General features: G+C 44.3%; 2 protein-coding genes across 2 annotated transcripts; both read right to left on the bottom strand.

The window, feature by feature from the left end:
* Window positions 1-1,535: 1,535 nt before the first annotated feature.
* RAB14 (RAB14, member RAS oncogene family) lies at window positions 1,536-17,893 on the bottom strand. The gene is made up of 8 exons (XM_009907462.2): window positions 17,684-17,893; window positions 9,920-9,978; window positions 8,559-8,612; window positions 6,939-7,116; window positions 5,778-5,844; window positions 4,840-4,927; window positions 4,490-4,520; window positions 1,536-3,660 (listed from the first exon to the last, which is right to left on the bottom strand). Exons 2-8 carry the CDS (start codon window positions 9,969-9,971, stop codon window positions 3,483-3,485), a joined length of 648 nt encoding a protein of 215 aa, XP_009905764.1. The 5' UTR covers window positions 9,972-9,978; window positions 17,684-17,893; the 3' UTR covers window positions 1,536-3,482.
* On the bottom strand, window positions 17,864-20,405 carry LOC128898639 (uncharacterized). Its single transcript, XM_054174179.1, has 2 exons — window positions 20,374-20,405; window positions 17,864-18,473 (listed from the first exon to the last, which is right to left on the bottom strand). The coding sequence occupies exons 1-2, from the start codon at window positions 20,403-20,405 to the stop codon at window positions 17,864-17,866; spliced, it is 642 nt and encodes a 213-aa protein (XP_054030154.1).
* Window positions 20,406-22,275: the final 1,870 nt, after the last annotated feature.

Below are 22,275 nucleotides of genomic sequence, written 5' to 3' on the forward strand. Positions count from 1 at the left end.
GGGTGGGAGAAGACCTCAAAAGATCATCCACTCCACCACCCCTGCCAGAACAAGAGCATCTTTCAGTTACAGGCATAGCTCTGTATCTAGCCTGCAGTTACAGCTGCTTGCAGTAAGTACCAGCCTGGTACTTTACTGTTCTGTGATGATTTAAGTTAAAAATTACTTCAGGAGTTGTCATGCATGAGAAGCAAAGTTTCAAGCACAGACAGAGCTGCTCTGGGAGCTGGGCTCTTGGGACAGGCAAAGCCTCCCCACAGCTGTAAGTGGTGTCTGTGCTGCACAGCAGGTGAAAAAGCCATTCCCCAGCACCTTCCCTCATTGCATGGCTCCTCAGACATGTGCCCTCAGTCACCACCTTTGAAGATGTCTACCTCACTCCTCTGCAGCCCTGTCAGATGTTTGCCACTGTAACACAGGGCTGGCTGCAGGGCCTGCTCTGTACTGTGAAGTTTGGGTACAAGTGAAAACCTGAGCTTTATTTATGCAAGTTGGGGTTTAAAAGCATTTTAAACTATGGATTTAAATGTGTCCAGCTCCTATTTAAGTGCAGATTTTGTTAGTTTCCACTGTCAAGGAAAATTGTTAACAAGGACAGAGCTCTCTGTCCAGTTACCTGTTGTCAAATGCATGAGTGTTTGCAGTGCAATTATTTTTGAGTACTTCCTGAAAATAAACTTTGTTTGCTTTTACCCAAGGTTGGTTGGTTGTGTTGTTGTCCTGAAATTGCTCTCAAGGTCATTAACTTGTGCTGCTGAGGACAGCAGCAGTGAGCTCTGACCCCTCTGGATCCTAGCTGGAAAAAGTAAAACTTGTTCACCATCAGTGTTTATTTTACTTGTAGTATTGGCTCCTGTCTGTGAGCTCGCTGGTGCCTGCCCTTTGCTGCAGGCTCAGCTGCATCCCTTTCCTGAAGCATGGCGCCACGGTTAATGATTCTGTAACAAAGTTATAAGCAACTTTCTCTGAATTAGTGGAAAAAACACTTTGTGAAGCCTCGAGGCAGCTAAACAAGGCACCAAAAGAGGACCTACAGCATCCTTACCTGGAAGAGCAAGGTACAAGCATGGAGAACATCTCTTCACTCCAGCAGGAAACGCACACAGTGACTTCTTCCCCGGAGAGTGGCTTTGACACCTCTGCTATGCAGCAGATGTCACAACCACATCGTGTTTCACTGTCTACAGCCCAGGCTGGGGCTCTTGAAGAGCCTGGCAGACCCTTTGTGAAGAGCCTGTGATGCTTTAACCACTTAAGGTCCACATAAAGGTTAGCTGCAAGTAGTTAAAGCACCAATGGCACCACTACAAAGAATTCTTGCATAACCTCCAAGAGTGCTCACAGACCTTTTCCACCAGAGGCCTGACTGCAGGCAGCAGCAGCACTTGCCTGGCAGCTTTTGCAGGTCAGCTGCTGGGGTGGGTGGAAACCAGCAGCAAGTCCCTCTTAAAGAGGTTCATGGCACAAGCCCCCATCAGAAGTCCCACCCTAAGCAGAGAGGGCCTGAGCAAATGACACAGCAGCAGAGGTTATCTAGATACAGGTACTTTATTTACAAATATTTAGATTAATAGTATTGTTACATCAAATGAGGAGTACAGCAGTCCAAACAAATCCTTTCTGTGACAGAAACAGAAGACCTACTGTAACTAACTCTGGAGTACAGGTATTGCACCTCAACAAGCTGTAGTCATTAGAACATTGACTTCATGTCAGCAGCAGGTCGTGGTCCCTGGGCAAACCCCTTTGTGGTGCAACCTGGGTTTAAGCTGGATGCATTCATTAGCTGTAGATCTTGGACATACCCATCTACTTAAGAATATTAGTTTAAAAAAGGACTAACCAGACAAAACAGAGGGACAGTGCACAAGTTACCCAAATCCTATTGTCTGCACATTCCAGTTTTTGGCTTGTATTTAACATTGACTGTACAATACTCTGGTACCACTGCTTACTTACATGTCTGAACAGTGTAGTTTTAGTGTCTAGAGAGGGATTTTGAGACCACTTTGTATTTCAAGCACTGCAGCAAGCCTGCAGTCAGACATTTCATCGTGGTTAAGCACTCGCCCCCTGCCATTTTAAACCACATGTGATGTTTACCAAGTGAAGCTCCATGTGAGATACATCAGCCCTGCTCACAGAGCCACACCCCCAGCCTGACACCCCAACAAACCCCACGTGTGCAGTCACCACTCAGCACCTCCCCTTCCTACAAGCACTACAGGCTGTGGCACCCCACGAGGGACACACTCAAAAGCTTGACAAAAAAGCTCAAGTCTCAAGAAACAGCCTCACTGGGGACTGCCAAAAAATACAAGAGCAGTTAAAAATCCCTAGAGAGCACAGGCCTTGTCAGACTGTCCAGTTCAGCCTCTGACCACTCAAAAAGTTAAAGGTACAAAAGCAGAAGATGTGCAGGAGAGCCAGCCTTTGGCTGCGGTGCAAGGCGGGTGCCGAAGCCCAGTAACGCGAGAGGCCCACCGAAGAGAAGCAGGTTATAGCACACTGCTGATTGCACAGGAGGGGTGAAGAGAACGACGTGGGAACACCACAGTGCAGAGATGAAGGACAGATTCCACTAGTGTTAATTTCTGCGTCGGGATTAGAGCTCCCCCAGCACAATGTCCACTGGTGACACCGAGCAGTTTAAGCCTATGTTAGTGATCTGCAGCCACATCGATTGCTGTACTAGAGGGGGGCAGCGTGGTCACGGATAGGTCATACTGTACAAACTGGTATTTTCTTATATACTGTTCTAATGCCAGTAATCATTTTCTTCATTAAAATCATATACACAGGATGTATTTAACTGTTAGCTCAGTTCCTTCAAATTTTATACATATTTACGTTCTGTTAACAAATGGAAAGGATAAAAGTGGCAAACGAAACGACGTAAAGCTATGAGCACGAGAATGAACGGATCGCTTCCCTGTGCAAGTCCAACGCTCCTGCACCGGCCCACCCTGACCCCCCCCAGACACACACCACAGGGAATTCTTCCAACAAAAGCACATTGTTACAGAGCCCCTTGCTACCATCGGAATTCATTTCACAGCAAAAACTTATCCTTTACTATGGACAGCTCTAAACAGTTAGGAGGTTGGGGGAAGAAAGGCCAAAGAACCATAAAAATTAAACCGTACGAGACAAAGCCCTGCGAAAGTGTAAAATCAGGAGTCCAGCATCAGTGCTCGCTTTAAATTATGCATGGGTGACACTATCACAAGGACAATCAAGGAGAGAAGAAGAGAGAAAAAAAAACTTCTAGATTTACCATGCAGGAGAGGTTTTATTACTCTACTTGCCTTTGATAACCTGATTACATCTAAAGTTGTTTAGCAGTTTAGTACTGTGTTAAACTTGTCTCAGAGTTTTAATTAAACCCAGTAAGATGTACAGAAGACAGGGAAGTGGTCAAAAGCACCACTCCCCTCAGACAGAGGTGAAAGGTCAGAAATGGAGCCATGGAACAGAGGTCACTAGCAGCCACAGCCTTCTCTCTGGGGCTGGGGTTCACTGGTTAGCCGCCCCCCTTGCGGAGCTGACGGTTTGTGCTGTACACCTGACTCTGCAGCGTTCAGATCCAGGCTTCCATCTTGGATGTTCTGGTAGATTTTCTTGGCAGCCTCCAGGAAGGCGTCCTCAACATTCTCTCCACTACAAAGAGAGAGCAGTGGGAGTTACACAGGCTACACCTCAAAGCAATGCAGGCTGAGTCACCTGGAAGAACACCCTCACTGGGTGTGACAGGTCACCAAGCAGCAGCAGTCACTACCCTGTCCTCTTGCATGCAGGACGAGCTTACTGTACAGGAAGCAGACATGTCACCAAGTCTGATAGGACAACCTTCCACAGGGCAATTCACTCCCCAACTATCAAATGTAGCAGCATTAGCCAGGAGCAAGAAACAGGTACCAAAACACCCAGCAGCAAGTTAAAAAAACCCATCAGCTGAGGCTGTGAGCTACACACAGAGAAGTTTTGACAGAGCCACTGTTAGCCAAAACCTTTTAGTTAAAAGGCTCCATTACATCAAGTGCCAGTTGGAACCACATCTACTGGTGTCACTGGAGGTCCAATCCCTTGTGGTCTACCAAGCTCTTCAGCAAACCACAAATACAGCATGGTGGTTCCTCTCAATGACCAAAGGAATTGGCTGCTTGCTACAGAAATTGCTTGCAACTCAAAAAGTCCAAGAGAATTCAGAAACACTTACCCACATTCTACACTATTTCTTAAAACCCAAATCAGTTCATTTCAATGCAACAAGTCTTTGCCTGAAATGTAGCAAGAGGTCTAATTTCCAAGCTACCTTCAAGCCAAAGCTGCCACTGACACGACAGAAACTGATACAGACACTGTAAAAACGTGGGGATTTGGCACTTGTAAAAGCCTGCTGCCCCTGAACACTGTACTTAGCCACAACCAACATACCTCTCTTAAGCAGACCACATCCAAAGAGTTACTCTAGAGAAAAGTAACTTACGTTTTTGCACTTGCTTCAAGGAACAATAAACCTGTTCAGAAACAGAGGTGTAACAGTCAGTGCAAAACATACTTCCAGCAGCCCCAAGTTAGTTACATTGCAACCTTCAGCCTACATGCAAGACACAGTCGTAAAATACTGGTTAGTACTAACAAAGTTAAGGCATCGATAGAGGCTGAGTTCTGGATCTAAGCACAGTTAGAGATAAGCCACATTGAAGCAGAGCAGAAGTCAGTACATGTAATTACATTACTCTGCAATGTTAACTTGCAGCTCTCAATGCTGAGAGCTCACTTCAACATCACTAGCTTGCAGGGGAAGTAACAGCTCAAGAGAACAAAACCACACACCATTTTCTTCAGCAAATTGTTTGGCTTCTTCATATGTGACATCCCTCTGTGCTTCCAGATCTGCTTTATTTCCTATGAGGATTATCACCTAGGTCAGGAGAGAGAAAATTAGTCTGGAAAAAAGCTTATTAGCTTTTCCTCATTGTTATTAAGACAAAAAAACCCCAAAGAAAATTTGCAGAAGGCTTAGCTGCAAATGCTATGGCTCTTCACACCACTCAGCTCCAGCAGTGCCCCTCTGTGGAGTCAGGGACAGCATCTCCAGCTGCCCCTTCAAATGCTTTAGGCTGTTCTAATCAGATGAGGTCCTAAAAAGCAGCGGTCCTGCTCTTTAATCATGAAAGTTGTACCCTGAACCACTTCTACTTGTTTAATCATCTGCTAATCCATCCACAATCTTCACAAGTTCTCTTTTGTCACAACAGAGCTGTCCCATAATTTGGTGCTAAAGGATTTTAGGGGCATGGAGAAAAAGCCTGAAGGACAGTTCTGTGGTACGGTCAAGAAACACAGAACAACTTTTTCCGCCCCCCTCCAGAGAACTGGTCAGATCTGGCTGAAAATTCTATTTATATTCCAATCTCAGCTGAGACAGCATTCACCTTACTATCACAGAGCAAAAACTAGTAACAAAAGTTAAGGTTTGTCCAGGGTTAGTCAAAATGCTGTCTCCAGCTGCTGAAAATCACCCCCTGAGGGGCGAGTGGTGCGAGCAGACTTTCAGAGGAAGCCACTGCTCTCCTGCACAGGAGCCCCCACTTCTGCTCCAGTTCCACTGAAGGAGGAGAGTCACAGATACACTACAAAATGGGGACATAGGGATGACTCTCAGCTAAGCAGTGGAGAAAACACAGGTATCTTATTCAAGAGAAAACTGCTACCACTGCAGATACTTTGGCCAGAGACTTCCACCTCCTGGAAATTAAAGTCCAACTTACAGTATTTGGATTGGTGAGGTTCCTTGCATCTGTCAGCCAGCTGCTTAAGTGGTTATATGTACTTCTTCTGCAAAGAACCAAGCAAGCACTTTTAGCTGCAGCAGTTTTTAAAATACCCAAGTGCCACCAACACAGTCAGCACCCCTTAAACACACCAACATCTGTAACCCCTGCTCTTCCCCAACCTCCTGACAGGCAAAGCAGCAGCAGCCTGTTGAAATCTTGATCCAAGTCCAAACAAGCCAACTTCAACCCCCTGAGTGGACAAACCCAATTCACACATCTGGAGGTGGTAGTTTTGTAGAGAACAAAATGAAGGATTTCCTGTCAAATACCCTTACAGAACACTGTATAGCAGAGCAACACTTTAGTAATGGTGCATAAGATGTTTTACTCCAGATGTAAGCAAACAGGAAATACACCCATGTATGCAGGGGGGGAAAAAAAACAACCAACTAAACAAAAAAGAATAAAACTCCAAACCCAAAACATGCTTGGGAAGTATCAAGAATAACCCCAAATGAAGATGCAACACATGTGAAACAGAAGTATTTCATGTTGCACATCTGATTAGTTCTTTTAGCAGCATCTCTGGTTTTTTGCCAATGAAGGGAAGACAGGACAGCTTCTACACGGCCTTGTTTTGCTGGAGGGCTAGCCTGTGAAGAGGCCCAGAGGTCAGACTTCCCCAGTGCTCTCTCTCATCTACACAGAGTCTGTGAAGCACATTTACACACCCCACTTCGAGAGAGATACTATTTTGTCCTGTGCCTGCTCCAAGAATACACCTCCCAGGTAAGCAGCAGCATCCACTGCATCCCAGGAGCAGAAAAACCTATGTACTGAAGAGCAAGGACAAGTTCTTTAAATGGCTTCACCACAGGCAGTCAAGGCCTGAGACAGCAAGAGCCTCAGGCCTGTCAGCAGTGACATTTTCCAAGAGAAGCAGCTCACATAATTCCCTGTGTTTCATTTTCAGCTCTTAAAATACTTAAAATATTTAGATAAAAAGCAGCTTCACACAACAGGACACAAATCCATCCACAGTCCTTTAACTCAAAAGGACAGGAGAGACAGCACACAGAAGGCTGTGGTATCCAAACAGCTTGTCAAGCATCCAGAGAAAGAAGATAGAAGCAGCACCAGTCAACAGCTCCTTACCTGGTAATGTCATAGACCATGAGAGCTCCTGCTGCTCCTCTGTAGTAGCTTCTTGTAACAGCCCTGAATCTCTCTTGTCCTGCTGTATCCCAAATCTGTAGTTTAATTTTTTGGCCACTAACTTCAATTATTCTTGTGCCAAATTCAACACCAATTGTGTGGGGACAGTCTGCCATAACTGTTCAGGAAAATTAAGAGCACAGATCAGATCTCCCGAGCACAAGGTCTCCCTGCTACAAAAACACTGCTAGCAGTTTTTGGTTATCTTTCCTAGATGTTCAGACTCTAAGGAAGTATTTTTGCAGTTACAGTATCCAAACTGCATCACTTCACTAGAAAGGAGGTCTTTCCTGAACTGCTGTTAGTTTAAGGAACAGTTATAAAACCCCTTGCTCTCTGTGAGGCATGGACACTGACAGTGTTTGGCCATATAGATCAGGAGGTACCAAGTCCTCCAGCACAGTAGGAAAAGGGAAATACCAAGATACAGCCAGAAGTCTGTAACACAGCTTCAAAACAAACACCCTCTCAGAAACAGCATGGATCACAGTGTGACTGTCCACAGAACAAGCTCAGTTTCAGAAGTAGCTGTCCATATAAATCAAACCCCCAAAAGTACTATGTCTAGTTATAATAAACTCATACTACTAAGTTCACCTTTAAGAAAGGCCAAGAAGATACAGAAAGGATGAGTAGCTATTCAAGCTACCCACAGCTAGTGACAGTGTTGTGGCTGAGATGTTAGGCATGTCAGTTTGATTGTTGTACTGCTTTGGCTTATTGCTGATAGAAGAACAAGACACATCCTCATCAAGGTGCCACCATGTGTAAATCAGCATTTAAACAACTGGCTGATACTGGATTTTAATAAAAAACAACAGTTAAAATCTAGTAGAAAATAGAAATATTTTACACTGTAATGTTTTATACTCTTACTTCCAGATCTCAGGTAGCACACACTGAAGACTGACTTTGTGCCAATAAACACCTACAGGTTTAGCCATCCAGTGGGAGCTACAAGGGAATCCATAGAGCCAAGAGCTGCTGCAAACTCCAATGCCACACAGATCATTAAGAAGGTAATTCTTAATTAGTCATGATAGCTATACATGAAAAAAACATTACAGTTGAGACAGAGTGCAGTAAGCCTTAACACCATTACAGAGGGCAGACTCAGTGTCATGAGTCACAGCAGATAGAGAATGACAGTGCTAATTAAGTCTGCAAACAGAGGAATTAATCTTCTCTCTCTTTTTGAAGTCCTTGACAGCACTGAAAATTCCAGCTGCTCATGTTCAAGACACATCAATATTGAAAATGTGAATTTCAGACAAGAAATTTCATCTTGGTCCACACCAAAACTCCCTGGAAAGCTGTAAAGACAGTCACAGTCATCCCACTTCTCACAGGAAGGACTGAGTGAAACTGCAGTTCTGCCACCACTACATCAACAGTTTGTTTCTACATCTGCAGGAGTCAAAAATCCGACCAAGTACAATCCCAACCCAACACAGATTAAGAGAGACACCACACCCAGCTCATGCATGAGGGAAGCAAAAATGCAGGAAAGAAGGATGAAGCACACCAGTGAGAATAAGTATTGTGAACTGGAATACTTACACTTCTTTTCTGTAAATTGATGAAGCAAACAGGACTTTCCTACACCCATGTCCCCTGTTACAGAAAGAATAATTAAGGCTGACACCACATCACTGTTGCAACAAGCATACTTTCTTCACCTCACACAACAGGCAGTACAGAGACTGGCAGCCATTCCTTCCTCAGACCTCTTGGGCAGCGTTCAGTACCTACAGTCCTTGCATTTGTCAACTGCTGCACTAGTTTTGGTGACAGGTACAGGGCTGCAAACAAGGATGGAGCAGAACACTCAAAGGAAAAGTTAATCTGTAATGCTGACTTTACAGCTGTATTTCTCATGGTTATGAGAAATAGATATGTAAAAACAAAATGTAAAACATATGTTGTGTCTGCCCTGCTCCTGTCTCGCAGTTACTGGTAAGGACACAAAAATACTGACAAGCACCCAGAACACACCAAGGAGTTGCTTTGCTTCCACTGATTCACTTACACAATGCCAACAGTGAAACATAGCAAGATCTCTTAAGAACTGACTTGTCCAAAGCCTGAGGATGTCACAGCAGCCTGACTTAGAAACCATTACAGTAAGATTGCAGATCACTTATAACTGCACAAGATCATTAAGAATTAAATGATTCACAGCAAGACCAGTTCTTCCAGGATAGTAATAAACACAATCAATCTCTGACTCTAAACAGCCAAAGAAGGTGCAGCTAAAAGCAGCATTTAAACACAGAAACATTGCCTGGCCAAGGTTTGTAAGCTTGTCTAAAGCAACAGATTCCAGTTAGCACTTGTCTTCAATACATTTGAAAAACCTTTAGACTAATGATGCAAAGCACTACAGCAAACTTCACTCAACACAACATCCCAGCTATTGACTCCCATTGAGGTTCTTCTCAAGTTTCCAATGGATTTAGCAATTTTTCTAACTAGAAACTTGATTTCAGGAGAAGAGGACCCCAGGCACATGTGTACAGGATGCCTTTTCCTAGTGCTGTGCAGAACGCTAAGGACTTTGGTCCCAAGAGTGAAGCTGCTCCAGAACACTGAAGTATGTATGTTAAGAAGAATAGTTATTTTTAACAGTAACTCAGCAATACAGACACTGGCACTTGCCCTCACTCCCAGTGCCCTGGCCACCAGTCACACAGCTCTGGTTCTGTAGTGTACAAACACATTTGCCTTTATATTGTCTGTTGCTAAAGCTTTGGAGCAAATGGTGGTGATCTGTGAGGGACTGAGGTTGGAGAAGTAACTACTGGAAGAATCACTAGAGCAAGAAGCATGCAGCAGAAATCAACACCAGTCCAGTCCCAGGCTCTGTAGGCAGGCTGTCATGCACACACTGACATAAAGGGTAAGTGCCCAGCAATACTTACCAATAATGATGTACTTAAAGATGTAGGAATAGTTGTAAGGTGCAGTTGCCATTGTGGCACTAAAACAAAAAATAGAACACATCAGAACCACTGCTTGTTCAAACTCAGTCCAATTCATCCAATTTAGTTCATATAAGCAAATAAAACTCCCTTCCTCTTCCTCTCCCCCCAACTCTCATTCACAGTTAAGGTTTCTGCACTTCCACACAGCCACCAAATTAGCAGCAAAACTCCCACACCACTTGCTCTAAGTCCCTGTTAGTGTGGCCTCTAAGTAGAAATATGCTCTGTGTAGCATCAATACTCATTCACTTTTACCCAGAGATTTACAGCTGTCCAAAAGCTCCAGTAGCTTCTTGCCCTGTGCAGTTACTGTGTGCACCAGCACTCACCACATAGCTCCAAAAGAGCAATCTGCAGGGGTTTAACAAAACCAGCAATTCCAAACTATTACCTCACATTTTGAGACTTGCAACAGGAACAAAGGCAACAGCACAGCTTGCATCAGACAGCTAAGAATTACTTAAAAGAATGCTGTAGTAGCCTTAACTGGGGCCCGGAGTGCTCCATGCCACAAATCAGATGTTCAGGAAGTCAGTTAACATCTCCGTGGCTTTGTCAGCAGTGATATTACAGCAAGGCTTTGCAGTTTCTCTGAGTGACAGTCAAAATTAAATTGGGGTGAGTACTTCCTCTACTCCAAAGTCTTCCTATGCTTCCCTAGAAGTAGGAGGAACTAGAACTGGCTTCAGCTGTGTAAACCTGCAAGCATCAATAGCTGACTTACCAGCCAATATGCCAGGTAACCAGGCTTACAGGTCTATACAGGCCAGACACTGCCAGTTAACACAAACATCTGCTTTTCCCCATGGTTTATGTTGAACTATATACAGCATTATCAGTTAAGCAAGTGGAGAACTTCTATTAGGAATTCACCATTTCCTTCCCTGCTCCTGCAATGGCAGCCAGCCATGAGAAAAACATAGTACTTTGTAAAAAGAGCATTGCTTTAGCCTAGAAAGATTTTCAAATGCTGTAAAGAAACAAAACTACAGAAAAGCTTACAGGCCTGTAACTTTTTCCAACAGCTAGTTATTGTTTCTCCAGCCACAATTAATGCAGAGTAGTGAACTACAGTCATAAGAAAGTGACTGACAACAAATCTCATTCCCAGTACACAGCAGAGGTTTAAAGCAAACACTCTTATCTAGACCTTGGAGGGGGGAACAGGCAGTTAAGAAGGGTTTACTGTGTGCCAGTCACCGAGCTGTACCTTGTCTTGCCTTTGTGCTTGGCTCAGGATATGGAAACTCTCAAGTTCTTCTATCCCAAGCAGCACACAAAGCATCTACACTAAGTCTTACACATATATACACACACAGAGACTATTCAATAAAATCAAGTTTAATCCAAGATAGCAAACAAAAGACTATTTTGGACAGTAATTCTTGTTTGTGTTGGCAGGTGAATTCCACACCAAGTGCTGCACAGGTTCCAAGAGCAGTCAGGTCAACAAAGTACTTTTTTCTGCTGTAGTCAAGGCAAGCCTCATGGAGCCACCCCATCTCCATCCTCCTCAGGCTCTGGCAATAACTGCTCAGTGGACAGACATTTTGCTGTACAGGACAAGAATTCACATCCATGACTGAAAATGCACTGCCCTTTACAAGCCAGTCAGCAGCTTCACTGCCTTATTTCCTGGAGGTGGAAGATTCCAGAATTTTAGTATGAGCTTCAATGTGTACTGATTATTTTCAACACCTGCTCCATATAGAGTTCAAAATTAATGTGTCACTGTGGAAACATCTAATACTCCAAATGTTCCAAATACATCTTCACACATAATGTTCTTCCTCTTCTCCAGCACATCCCAATAGCAGCAAGATTCAAACTGAGCATCTTCTGATCCAATGCACTTGTTCTTACAGGAGACTTAACTTGCCACTTGCTCTATAAAATGAAGCTAGGACGACTGTGTTGACAGCTCAGCTCAGTTTGCTAGCAGACAAGGTTAAACTGGAGGATTATGAGGTATGGAAGTACAAAATAAAAAAGGCTTTAAAAGGTGAATTTCTATATGCAAGTACTTCATACGGATAGCATGAACCAGATTGGTTTCCACAGAAAACCGTGGTAAAGGCAGGCTGAGCCACAGAGAGCACTCATGCACCTAGCAGGAAAGATGCATGCTGCATTCTGAGGCAGCATCGAGAAACTTACACTGTTTTAGGAATCATTCAGCAGCACACTCAAGGCAGGAAACCACTGATGTGGCCTCTGTGAAACCTGTCCTGCAGAGAGCTAAGTGACCCTGGATTCCTTCACAATACCAGCTCGCCAAGTACTCAAGCACTCAAAGACATTTCATGTTTCGGAGTGCATGCCTTTGCATTGTTGCTGTAACAAGCGAGGGGAACACTGCTGCTATCCAAGCTCCTAAGCAGCATCCCTGGGAGGTGAGGAAGACGTTTTTTTGAAGAATAGGAACTGAGTGCAGGCTGCATCACAAACTGAATGTGAAGTGAGTCTCTTACTTAGCTTCTTTACTGCTAAACACACCTCTCTCTTTGGCAGGCTGTTTTTCTTGCTCGGATATGTCAATGTTCATTCCAGTCTTTAACTAGGCTATTTCAATACAAAAAAGAAAACTGTCACAGCTTTGCTACACATGCATCATAATCAGCTCCCACTTCAAAGTGAGAGTTAAAAAGAAACAAACAAACAACAAAAAGCAAACCACACTCCCTGCTTGGCAACCAAGTTTAAGAAGGTGGGAAGAGAAGACTAACTTCAAGCCACGTCTCATTGCTTAGAGTTCACCATCAATCTTACAGTGACATTAGGCCCCTAAAGGAGGTGAGAGATACCCCACACCCTGCTGTGCACAGCCAGACCCAGCACGTGCTCTCCACAGCTTCAAGAAACAGATTATTAATAGCAATACCAACAGAGAAATCTATGGATAAGAAGAGTCTAGACCTGCTCTCAAGTCTGAGAGCTGCTGCAGAAGTCACTCTGTCTGACAGACATTATTTACTGAATGCTTGCAGAAACACAGATCTTAAGTTTAAACACAATTTCTGGAGTTAAACTGAAATAAATAAAGCTACAGTTGGGTACTGCATTTATTCCAATGATTACAATACAGGAAAGTTTCTTAAATACTCTGAACAACTCCCAAAGGCCAGGAATCTTTCCTGGAGAACTGGTAACTTCTTTAAAAACCAACTGAAGAAATTTCAAACACTCAAATTCCAGTAAGGATTAGCAGAAGTTCAATCTCTACTCAGATCTTGGAATAAAACTGATATTCCAGAAGGATTCTGTGCTGATGGGAGAAAATAAATGGAACCAACTAAACACAGAAGCCACTGTGAGAATTCAGCCTTAGAAAACTGACAACCTCAGCATTTACTACAAATGAAAGAAGGAAGTCTAGACAAAAGCACAAAAATATTAGCTACATGTTAATGCAAGGAGTTAATGTGTGTTGGCAGCATCAGCCATCTGTAGAAACTAGAGTTCTGCCTCCACAGCCCTCTGCTCTAGACACGTGAATCTTAATAATCTCAATATGGGGAGCTGGGATTTTCCCCTTTGGGAGAGCTGAGGGGTAAGAACTACAGGACTGGGAAAGGTGCACAGGAGTACGTGCACCTTCACTTCATCCACTGCTGCCATTATACAGCATGACATCAAGGTTAACCAGCCGTGAAGGTACTGTTAACAGAAAGTAAAAGCACTTCAGTCTGGAAGTTTGGTCTACCTGCCACCTTTCTTCTGCCAGCTCAGAAGAAGTTTTCGTTCCCTGTTCAGAGGCAACACTTCCCTGGAATGGCAACTAGCCAGAGGATCAGGCTTCACTATACAGACTTCTGCTAATTTCAAAGTCTTGTACACTTCTGGACTATGGCTAGAAGTAGAAATGTAACAGTGAGCAGTGTCATCATAAATCCATTTTCCATGTACAAACTTCTTCCTTAGAGGCTTTTGTTATCTATTTAGAAAAAGTTCAAGATTATCTTAATGAGATCCTAGTCTCTCCACATTTCCTCCTCCAGTCAACAAGCACTACACAGGTATTTTGACATCTCACTGAAGCTGTATTTCAAGTGTCAGCACACATCTGTACAAACTGAGATAAGATTGTTCCAGGCACGTTGCCTCAACATTCTTTATCAGAATAACATAACTGTAAATATCAAATCCATACTGACTTTCCTGAGAGCCATGCAGTTCATTCTAGCTCAGCTCACAGAGAGAGTCAATTTTAACTCTTCACTAGATATCATTTACATGGAGAAATTTCAGAGCTGCATGCTCAGCCAGAAGCAGGGATGTTATCAGAAGAGACCAGAGCTTGTATTAGATACTGCATGTGGTTAATACCATCAGCTGGCCAACGTACACAGAGATGGCACCTCTGAAAACAGCTATCAGCTTCCAACTCAGGCCTGTCTAATTATTACAGGTTTCCCTTAAAATGATACCACTTTGCAGCCAGAGGACCACTGTTTAGTCTGATGCAACAGGCATTTTGTATTTCATCTGGCCATCCAAGTGTTATTTAGGTCACTCCTCAAGGATATGCAAGAGGAAAGGACCTCAGAGTACAAGTAAGCTTACCTATAGAAGTTACTGCTACCATATGATTCCTTTTATGAACTGAAACAAGTTTTTAAGAGCTGGTAAGATTTTTCATTTGGAAGACAATAGCTGCACACACAAGGAACTGTAAGCAACCAATAACTACTCTTTAGAACAGCTTCTAAATCTCTACCCAAAATGAACAGGTAGTTACCCTCTTTCCCAGGGAATCCTCTTCCTTCACTTCCCTACATATTAACTGAGATGTCAATTAACAGTGAACACTGGGAAGAGACCAATAAGGGAGGGAAGAACTGGGGAAGGGTAGAATTGTTTCAGTTCATAATTGTACTACACCCTTGATGAAGGCTTTTGTCAAGCACACACAACAACCCAGTCTAACTGGGACCTTACTTTAGAGGGCTGCTAGAAACAGTCTGTAATTGCTTCACTTGTGGTCTTCTGTAAAAATCAGATTATACTGAAAGGCAGCAACAGTTTTGTTTTCAATTAATACACGCATAAGTCTGTTGTCCATAGCAAAGTACAAGGTCAATTACAATTAAATTTCATTGTGGTTCTATGACTTTCACACATGGAAGACATTTAGGTCTTCCTAAACCTGTGGAAAGCTTGGCCCTCTTTAAGAGGATGGCCCCACACAGGCTCCCAGGTCTGTTTACTTTTGCAGGCTTGTCTTTATAAAGCACTCTTCTGAGACTGACACCCGAGGAGTCTCATTAGCAGCCTGTCCAGCCCAATACTTTCACATCTAACAGCATTACTTGCTGCTGGCCAGTTCCTTACTCGTTCTTCAGCTCTTCCAGAGTTATGGTCTCTCACCTTCCCCGTGTGGATTTCATTAAAGCATCCGATTAGCACAAGCCAGTAAATTTGGCTGATCTTTGATCAGACAGCAACCCAGCAGGCTTCTTATAATCTGCTGTTGAAGATCACTTTGCATTGCCTTGCTATTTCCCTGATCAGTAACTCTTTCTCTGGAAGCACAGAAGGTCTGCACACTACTGGGCTCAGACTAACAAGCTTCAGCTCTGCAGAGCCCTGCTTCAAGCTGTTCCTGCAGAAATGCATTTGCCATGTTCCTTAATCATGTAAAGTACCTTAACTCAGCCTGAGGCCTAGTATGGATTTCTGAAGACTTCACAGGCCTTCACTTCTCTTCCTGCATCAGAGCTTTATGTCAAGGCATCACGGTAGCTTCAACTTCTTGTTTTTCCTCAGCAGCTATCCAGTCACACACACGTTGCTGGTTATCCTTTGAAGGGTTTCACATCCTGCTCCATTAAGTTCCTCCATTTTGTTCCCTAAACTTCCTGCATTTGTATGTGCACACCTCATTTCTTACTAACCACACCCCAACGCCCCAGCTAAATTAAACATCCTATACCTGTCCTCACCAGTAAGAGCATTTTCTCCCACATCCATTCTCTCAGCCACAGTTCTCCATTCTGTATCCTCATTTATTCTATTTTCCTCTTCCTGTAGCAGTCTAACCTGTAGCATATGTCTGCATTTGTAGCAGGAGAACCAAGCTCCAGAGAAATCTGGTAAGGTTAGAGGCAGTATATACAGAAACCAGACAAGTTTTGTTGTCAGTCTAACAAATCAGAACATGTAACTGTCTGGAGCAACACAACAAGTTACAAACACATTTTAGAACAAAGTTAAGGCCTGTCTCCTTTGTTTGAGGAAGATACTGTGAAATGAGAACCAATCACAAGCAGGTTCCATTAGCTGCAGAGAAGTAACCAAGTAATTTGAAAGATCTATTTACATTTTAAATCCTAGTACCTCCTGTATAACAGGTTTGTTTTCAAACTTCTGTCCTTCACAATAACTGTTATTATTATTCATAAAACTGGAAAGGAAAATGGGATCTTCTTCATTCCACTTGGATTTATGACATTTTAAAATCCCTGCAGCAAGCTAGCAAATTCCTATGTGATACTTAGTTATTAAGTCCTCCAGCACTGGGATTTTCTTCCCATTCTTGAGTAACGCCCAAGTACAAGAGAACCTCAATCCAAACCGTGGTAGAAATCAATGCCAAAACCAATGCATCCCATATGAAAACATCTGGCTACTGGAAAAGTTAAGACTTCTGACTTGGGGTTTGAAATGATTTAGGATACAGACAACCAGAGTAAATCCTGCTCACAAAGAGGTACTGTTACTTCTGTTCAAACATGTCATACAACATAGATCTACTTTGTTTCGGAGGCCTAGAAAGCAAAGTCCACATCAAGTAACCTCCAGAGCAACAGATGCATTACCAAAGACCCCAATGCAGGCAGACACCTCTTACTAGGTTTACTGCAAGGATACTTTAGTACCATTTTACATCAAAACAAAGTTGTCCACGGACGTTATAGAAACCTTAGGAGGGTTGTCAACAGGCTGTAACACAACTAGGTGAAAGCACAGAACTCCTCCTGCTTAGCCCCAACAATCACTGACAAAAATAGAGAACAAAACAGGAAAACTTTTGTTGCTTTCTCGAATAAGAAATGGCACCTCCCTCAACCCTCCCTAAAGTTATTTTTCTGACAAAGTTAATTTCAGTACAAGTCAACGTCAGAATCAAAAGAGCAGATAACACTGCACATCAGCCACATACACAGCGCTATATATACGCGCTGCAAACACCCTACGTGGAACTGCAACGATTATTAAGAAGCGTATATACATATACCGCATGGGCAGGAGTACTCGATGGTGGCGTGTTGCACAGGGAGTGTGCAGTGCAGAGGAGGAATGGGAGGCGGTGGCGACAAACAGTGCAGCAGCGGCCTAGCTCCTGCCCAGTCAGCCTCACCCTCCTCAACCCCACATAGAAAAGCGGCCCCCTCCCCTGTCTACCTGCTGCCAGAAGCGAGGGCAGCCAGCCCCGCCGAGGCCAGGGGCCTGCCCGCACCACCCTCGGAGATGGGCAGCGGCACACTGCCGGGCAGCGCGGCCCCGACTAGGCCTCAACTGCAGACAGCAGCAGGAGGAAGTCTACCAGTCCGGGTGGCAGCAAGGAATCTGCACGGGCTTCCCGGCGAGTGGGCAGCGTGCTTGCCTGAGCGGGTCTCACCGGCGGACGGGCAACCCCGCGGGGCCTAGCGCTCTAGGCCCGGCCGGGCGGAGGGGTGCCCCTCCCCGGCTCCTCCGTACCTGGGCTCGGGGAGCGGGCGGCTGTGCAGCGTGGCTCTATCGGTGGCAGCCCGATCCCCCCCTATGGGCACTGTCAGCGCTCTGTTTCAGGCTGGGCAACGGCCAGGCCGGGTCTCCGCCTCTCTCCGGGGCTCCCTCAGGCTCGGCTCCGCTGGCTCCACTGCGCCCCCATCACCCCCCTTATCCAAGATGGCGGCACCCTTCGCACGGGGTTTCCCCTCCCACTCTCGACGGGCGCTGGGGCTGCACAAAGGTGGGCGCGAGAGGCCGCACCGGAGCCAATCGCGGAGGCCGCGCGCCGCAGCCGACACGCCTCCCCGCTAGAGCGCGAGGCGGGGCGGGGCTGGGTTGGGCGGGGCAGGGCGCCAGCGGGCCGCGCTCGGGCCGCGCTCGCTCCCGGTTGCCTGGGCGCGCGCCGAGAGGAGGGGCGGGACAGCGGCGGGCGGGGCAGTGCGCGCGCCCCCTCAGGCGGCGCCTCCGCGGCGGGTGCTCGGTCTTAGGGCGGCCCCGGGAGGCAGCGGAGAGGCTGTGGCCTGTGCCCCGCGCCCCGCAGCGAGGCGGAGCGTGGGAGCGGGTAAACGTGTGAGCACTGAGGAAAACTTCGGCTTTCCCAGCTCTTCGGGGTGGAAAAGCAGAGTGACTCCCGGGAGCCCTAGCCCGCCAGAACAGCAGCACAGTGCTCTGCCCCCTGTGTTCCCCCTCTCCGGGGTCACCGCTGCAGCTGCCTCGCAACTGATACAATCTTCCAATTTCGGCTTTTCTATAATCTCTAGAACCAGGAAGATTAATACTGTGTAAAAAGAAAGACTCCCGAGTTAGTGCATGTACGGTCGAGAAGGATTACGTCCCTGCTTCCTCTCCTGCCTCAGAATCCCAGTAAAACCTGTATCTCCAGAACGACGAAATCCCTCCCATCATCACTGACGCGAGGCAGTTTGTCCTGGGGAAGACGCAAACAGGAATGGCACGGTAAGGTGCAGGGATACAGGACGTTTCTGCTCCAGCATAATCCAATATTGCACCAGATGAGCTTTAAGGTCCTTTCCAACCCAAACCACTCAGATTCCGTGATTCTATGGCACACAAAATTTCTAAGCAACTGTGAAGAGCTCTGTTTCCAGTAAAATTAATATTATATATCATGTCTTTTGCAGCATCCTGTGAAACACTCTTAACTGGTTTGTTAATTTTGCCTTTGATTTTTTTTAATAGGCTTTTAAAACACCTGTGGCAGGCAGTACTAAATGGAAGTTGTTGCACAAATCTCACAGCTCTTGGGATTAAAAAAAAATACAGTAATTCAGTGGTTCAGGAGGTGAAAACATATGTAATAAAAGCAACATTATGAAGGATTCATAATTCAATGATCTTACCTAAATTCTCAGCTCAACATACAAAGTTTCCTTACACGAACACAGAAATCATAAAAAGAGTCTAGACATTCACAATTAAGACTCCTTTGTTCCAGATCAATATTCAGAGGTTCGGTTTTACATCGTGTTTAACTGAGACTCGTTTGGGATTGTTGTTCTGGAAAGCTTCAGGGCCTACAACTCAGTTAAAGGCAGTTACATCCTATTTAAGGAGAAATTACCGCACGAGCTGCTAGAGGGCAGCCACCCAGCCTGTTTGCAGGGCATGATTTCTGCTTTGCAGAAGGAATAGGATGCTTTGTCAGCTCTAGTGCCACAAAAGCTTCGATTAAAGCAAGTGGAGGCATTAAACTTATTTTAGAATTGAGAGACGGTTAGGGCTTAAGTGTGATTGAAAACAGCTAATGATTTTTCCTGCTCAAATACATATTAGACATTGAATCTAAATTATTTCCATTCCTAGCAGACTACTAGAGGACAATAAGGATTTTATTTCAGTCCCACCACGTTATGGAAAGCATCAGATTCCATTGTGTATCAGTGTTGAAGATTCAGATTGTACTTTCCACAAGGCAGCACACCACTGGGATTAAGATCCTTATGGAAATATTTTTCCAGAATAGGCATTTTCCATCTCCATTACTATGACATTACTTACTCAGTTTTCTTAGTGTAGCAATGTAGAGGGAATCCTCTGCTCCTCTGCTTTCTGCAGTGACTCACTCAGCCCCTAATCATTACCCAAGCCCTACCATGGATGCCACACTCCACGTGCCTCTTACTCAGGCTGGAAAACACAGACAGAAGAAAATTAGGGTAGGCTTTTTTCATCTACATAATAAATAAATCAATCTCTGAAAACTAAAAAGCAAGGACTGAGTAGAATGACAGAAAATCTGCTAGCAATTTGTACAACTACTGCCAGTCACTGTCAGAACCCTGACTTTTAAACAGGTAGCACCATGCAGCAGAACCATTTTCAGGTTTTGCAATACCTTATATGGAGTGACTTTTACTAGAAAAAGGGGTCAAAACAATTCAGTAAGAATGATTTCCACAAGGGGGAGTCATTAAATGGAAAATGATCTGACGATTTTGACCCAGTTACAGTTTGGTTTGTTATCTTAAAAAAAAAACCACAGTTCCTTTAAGTCCTTTGTATTCCCCAAATATTATTTTATCAACACAAACATTATAACATTTGCTTATCAGGCTTCAAACATGTTAAAGAATCATCCAAAAAGCCATTGAATGCTTTCCTATTTCTGGTTCAATTTGGTAGAGTTAGTCAAATGGTGTTAGCTTTCCTGTTCTTACAAGATGAAATTCGTGACAGCAATCATCACCATTATCTGCACTGTTTCAATGCTTAAGAAAGATGGGGACAATCTTTTCAGCAGGGCCTGTTGTGACAGGACAAGGGGTGATGGTTTTAAGACAAAAAGGCAGAGATTCAAACCAGATACAAGGGAAAGATTTTATACAGTGAGGGTGATGAGACCTTCACTCAGGCTGCCCAGAGAGGTGGTAGATACCCCATCTCTGGAACCATTCCAGGTCAGGTTGTTTGGGGCTCTGAGCAACCAGCTCTGGTTTACGATGTTCCTGCTGACTACAGGGGGGTTGGACTGAATGACCTTTAAAGGTCCCTTCCAATTCAAAGTGTTCTGTGATTGATGATTTGTGATGCCCTGGAACGGACAACAGCCTACCCAGCCTGCCAAGGGTGTAAGGAGCCAATTTGAACCTGATCTTCCTTTCCAGTGAGCTTTCCAAGCAGTTATGGCCCTTTCCAGGCACACACACTGCAGCACACATACTGTGGCTGGCTTTCCTGGAGAATATAGCAAACCCATCACCCTTTCAGAACTGCTTCTCCAAAGTAGAAGCAGAACATGGCACCTCTTTGGTGACGCTAACAGGCCAGCACTTCTCCCCTCCAGTGACAACAGAGACATCTTTGGAATTACTCAACCATTCTCAAAATCACTTTAATCTGAAGTCTTGGTTGTGGAGAACTTATTTTAATTCTGAACAGAAATAAAGAGCAGGTTTGGAGTATAATTACTGTTATTTTTGTTGGCAACAAAGAAAATTATAAACCATTGCCTGACTATGAGTAGGATCAGTCTTTTTAATCTGAAAATCCCAAACATATTTTACATAAAACTGCCTTCATTTGTCAGAGGAGGTAAAAGACAACACAGAATTGCTTTAAAGGTTGTGGGTTTGAATCATTTTGTATGCTTTATCAAATAGTCCCATAAAGTTTCAAGTACAGAAAAGATGTGGACAAGACAGAAGATTGAGTACTGGCATCTATATTTCTTCTTTGATTCTTTTATTTCTGTGAGTGTTTGAAAGCCTGCAGCAGTTTTTCAACACCAGTTATTGAGAAAAGGCTGACTTCAGCCTATTCATTCTGAACATCTGGACAGAACCTAACAACAGTAATTAAAAACCCACTAAATGGGTAACAATACCAAATTGCTGGAGATAGAACACTGCCTATCGTCCCACCCTGCTTTGTGGATTTCTGCTGGGTCAATACAGCCTGCTCTTGAAACACTTTTTCTATGTGTCCCTTTCTGAAGTCTCTGTCAAGAAAAAGACATCTAAATGTTCTGGTCACATGTGAATTGCTCTTGGATTTACTTTTTTTACCACAAGCCCTAGCAAAATAAAGACTCAGAGTTAATACAGTTGCTAGAAGGTCTGAGGATCCTGCCCTTCTCAAATAAATTACAGACAATGATCTGTAATATCTGCTTCCTTGTTTTAGAATGCAACCTCGTCAAATAGGATTTCAATAATGATTAAATTACACATCAGCATTTGTGAAGAATGTGGGATTGAATGGTACAGAAAGATACTGCCAAGTTTTATCCAAAACACTTTCTTTTTACTGAGAGCAGCAGTAACAAGCCTCACTTTAACCACTCCTCTGGGACAAAGATACCTCCACACATGCGAAGGTTAGGTCCTGACTCAGTCAGTTCAGTCTTTGCCAAGCTCTGCTCTCAGTGACCTCAGCACGATCCTGCTACCCCCAGAGTCACCAAGGACAAAAGAGAGCTCCCTGGACTCCTGGCCGCGGAAAATGCAGACCAGGGGGGTATTGCACAGCCTGCTTAACACAGAGATTTCTCACACCATAGGAAAAGAGTCACTTTTCTTCAGGACTCAAACAATCCTTTTGAACACTGCTTAATCCAAGGA

Source organism: Dryobates pubescens, chromosome 29, assembly GCF_014839835.1.
Source record: "Dryobates pubescens isolate bDryPub1 chromosome 29, bDryPub1.pri, whole genome shotgun sequence".
Lineage (NCBI taxonomy): Eukaryota > Metazoa > Chordata > Aves > Piciformes > Picidae > Dryobates > Dryobates pubescens.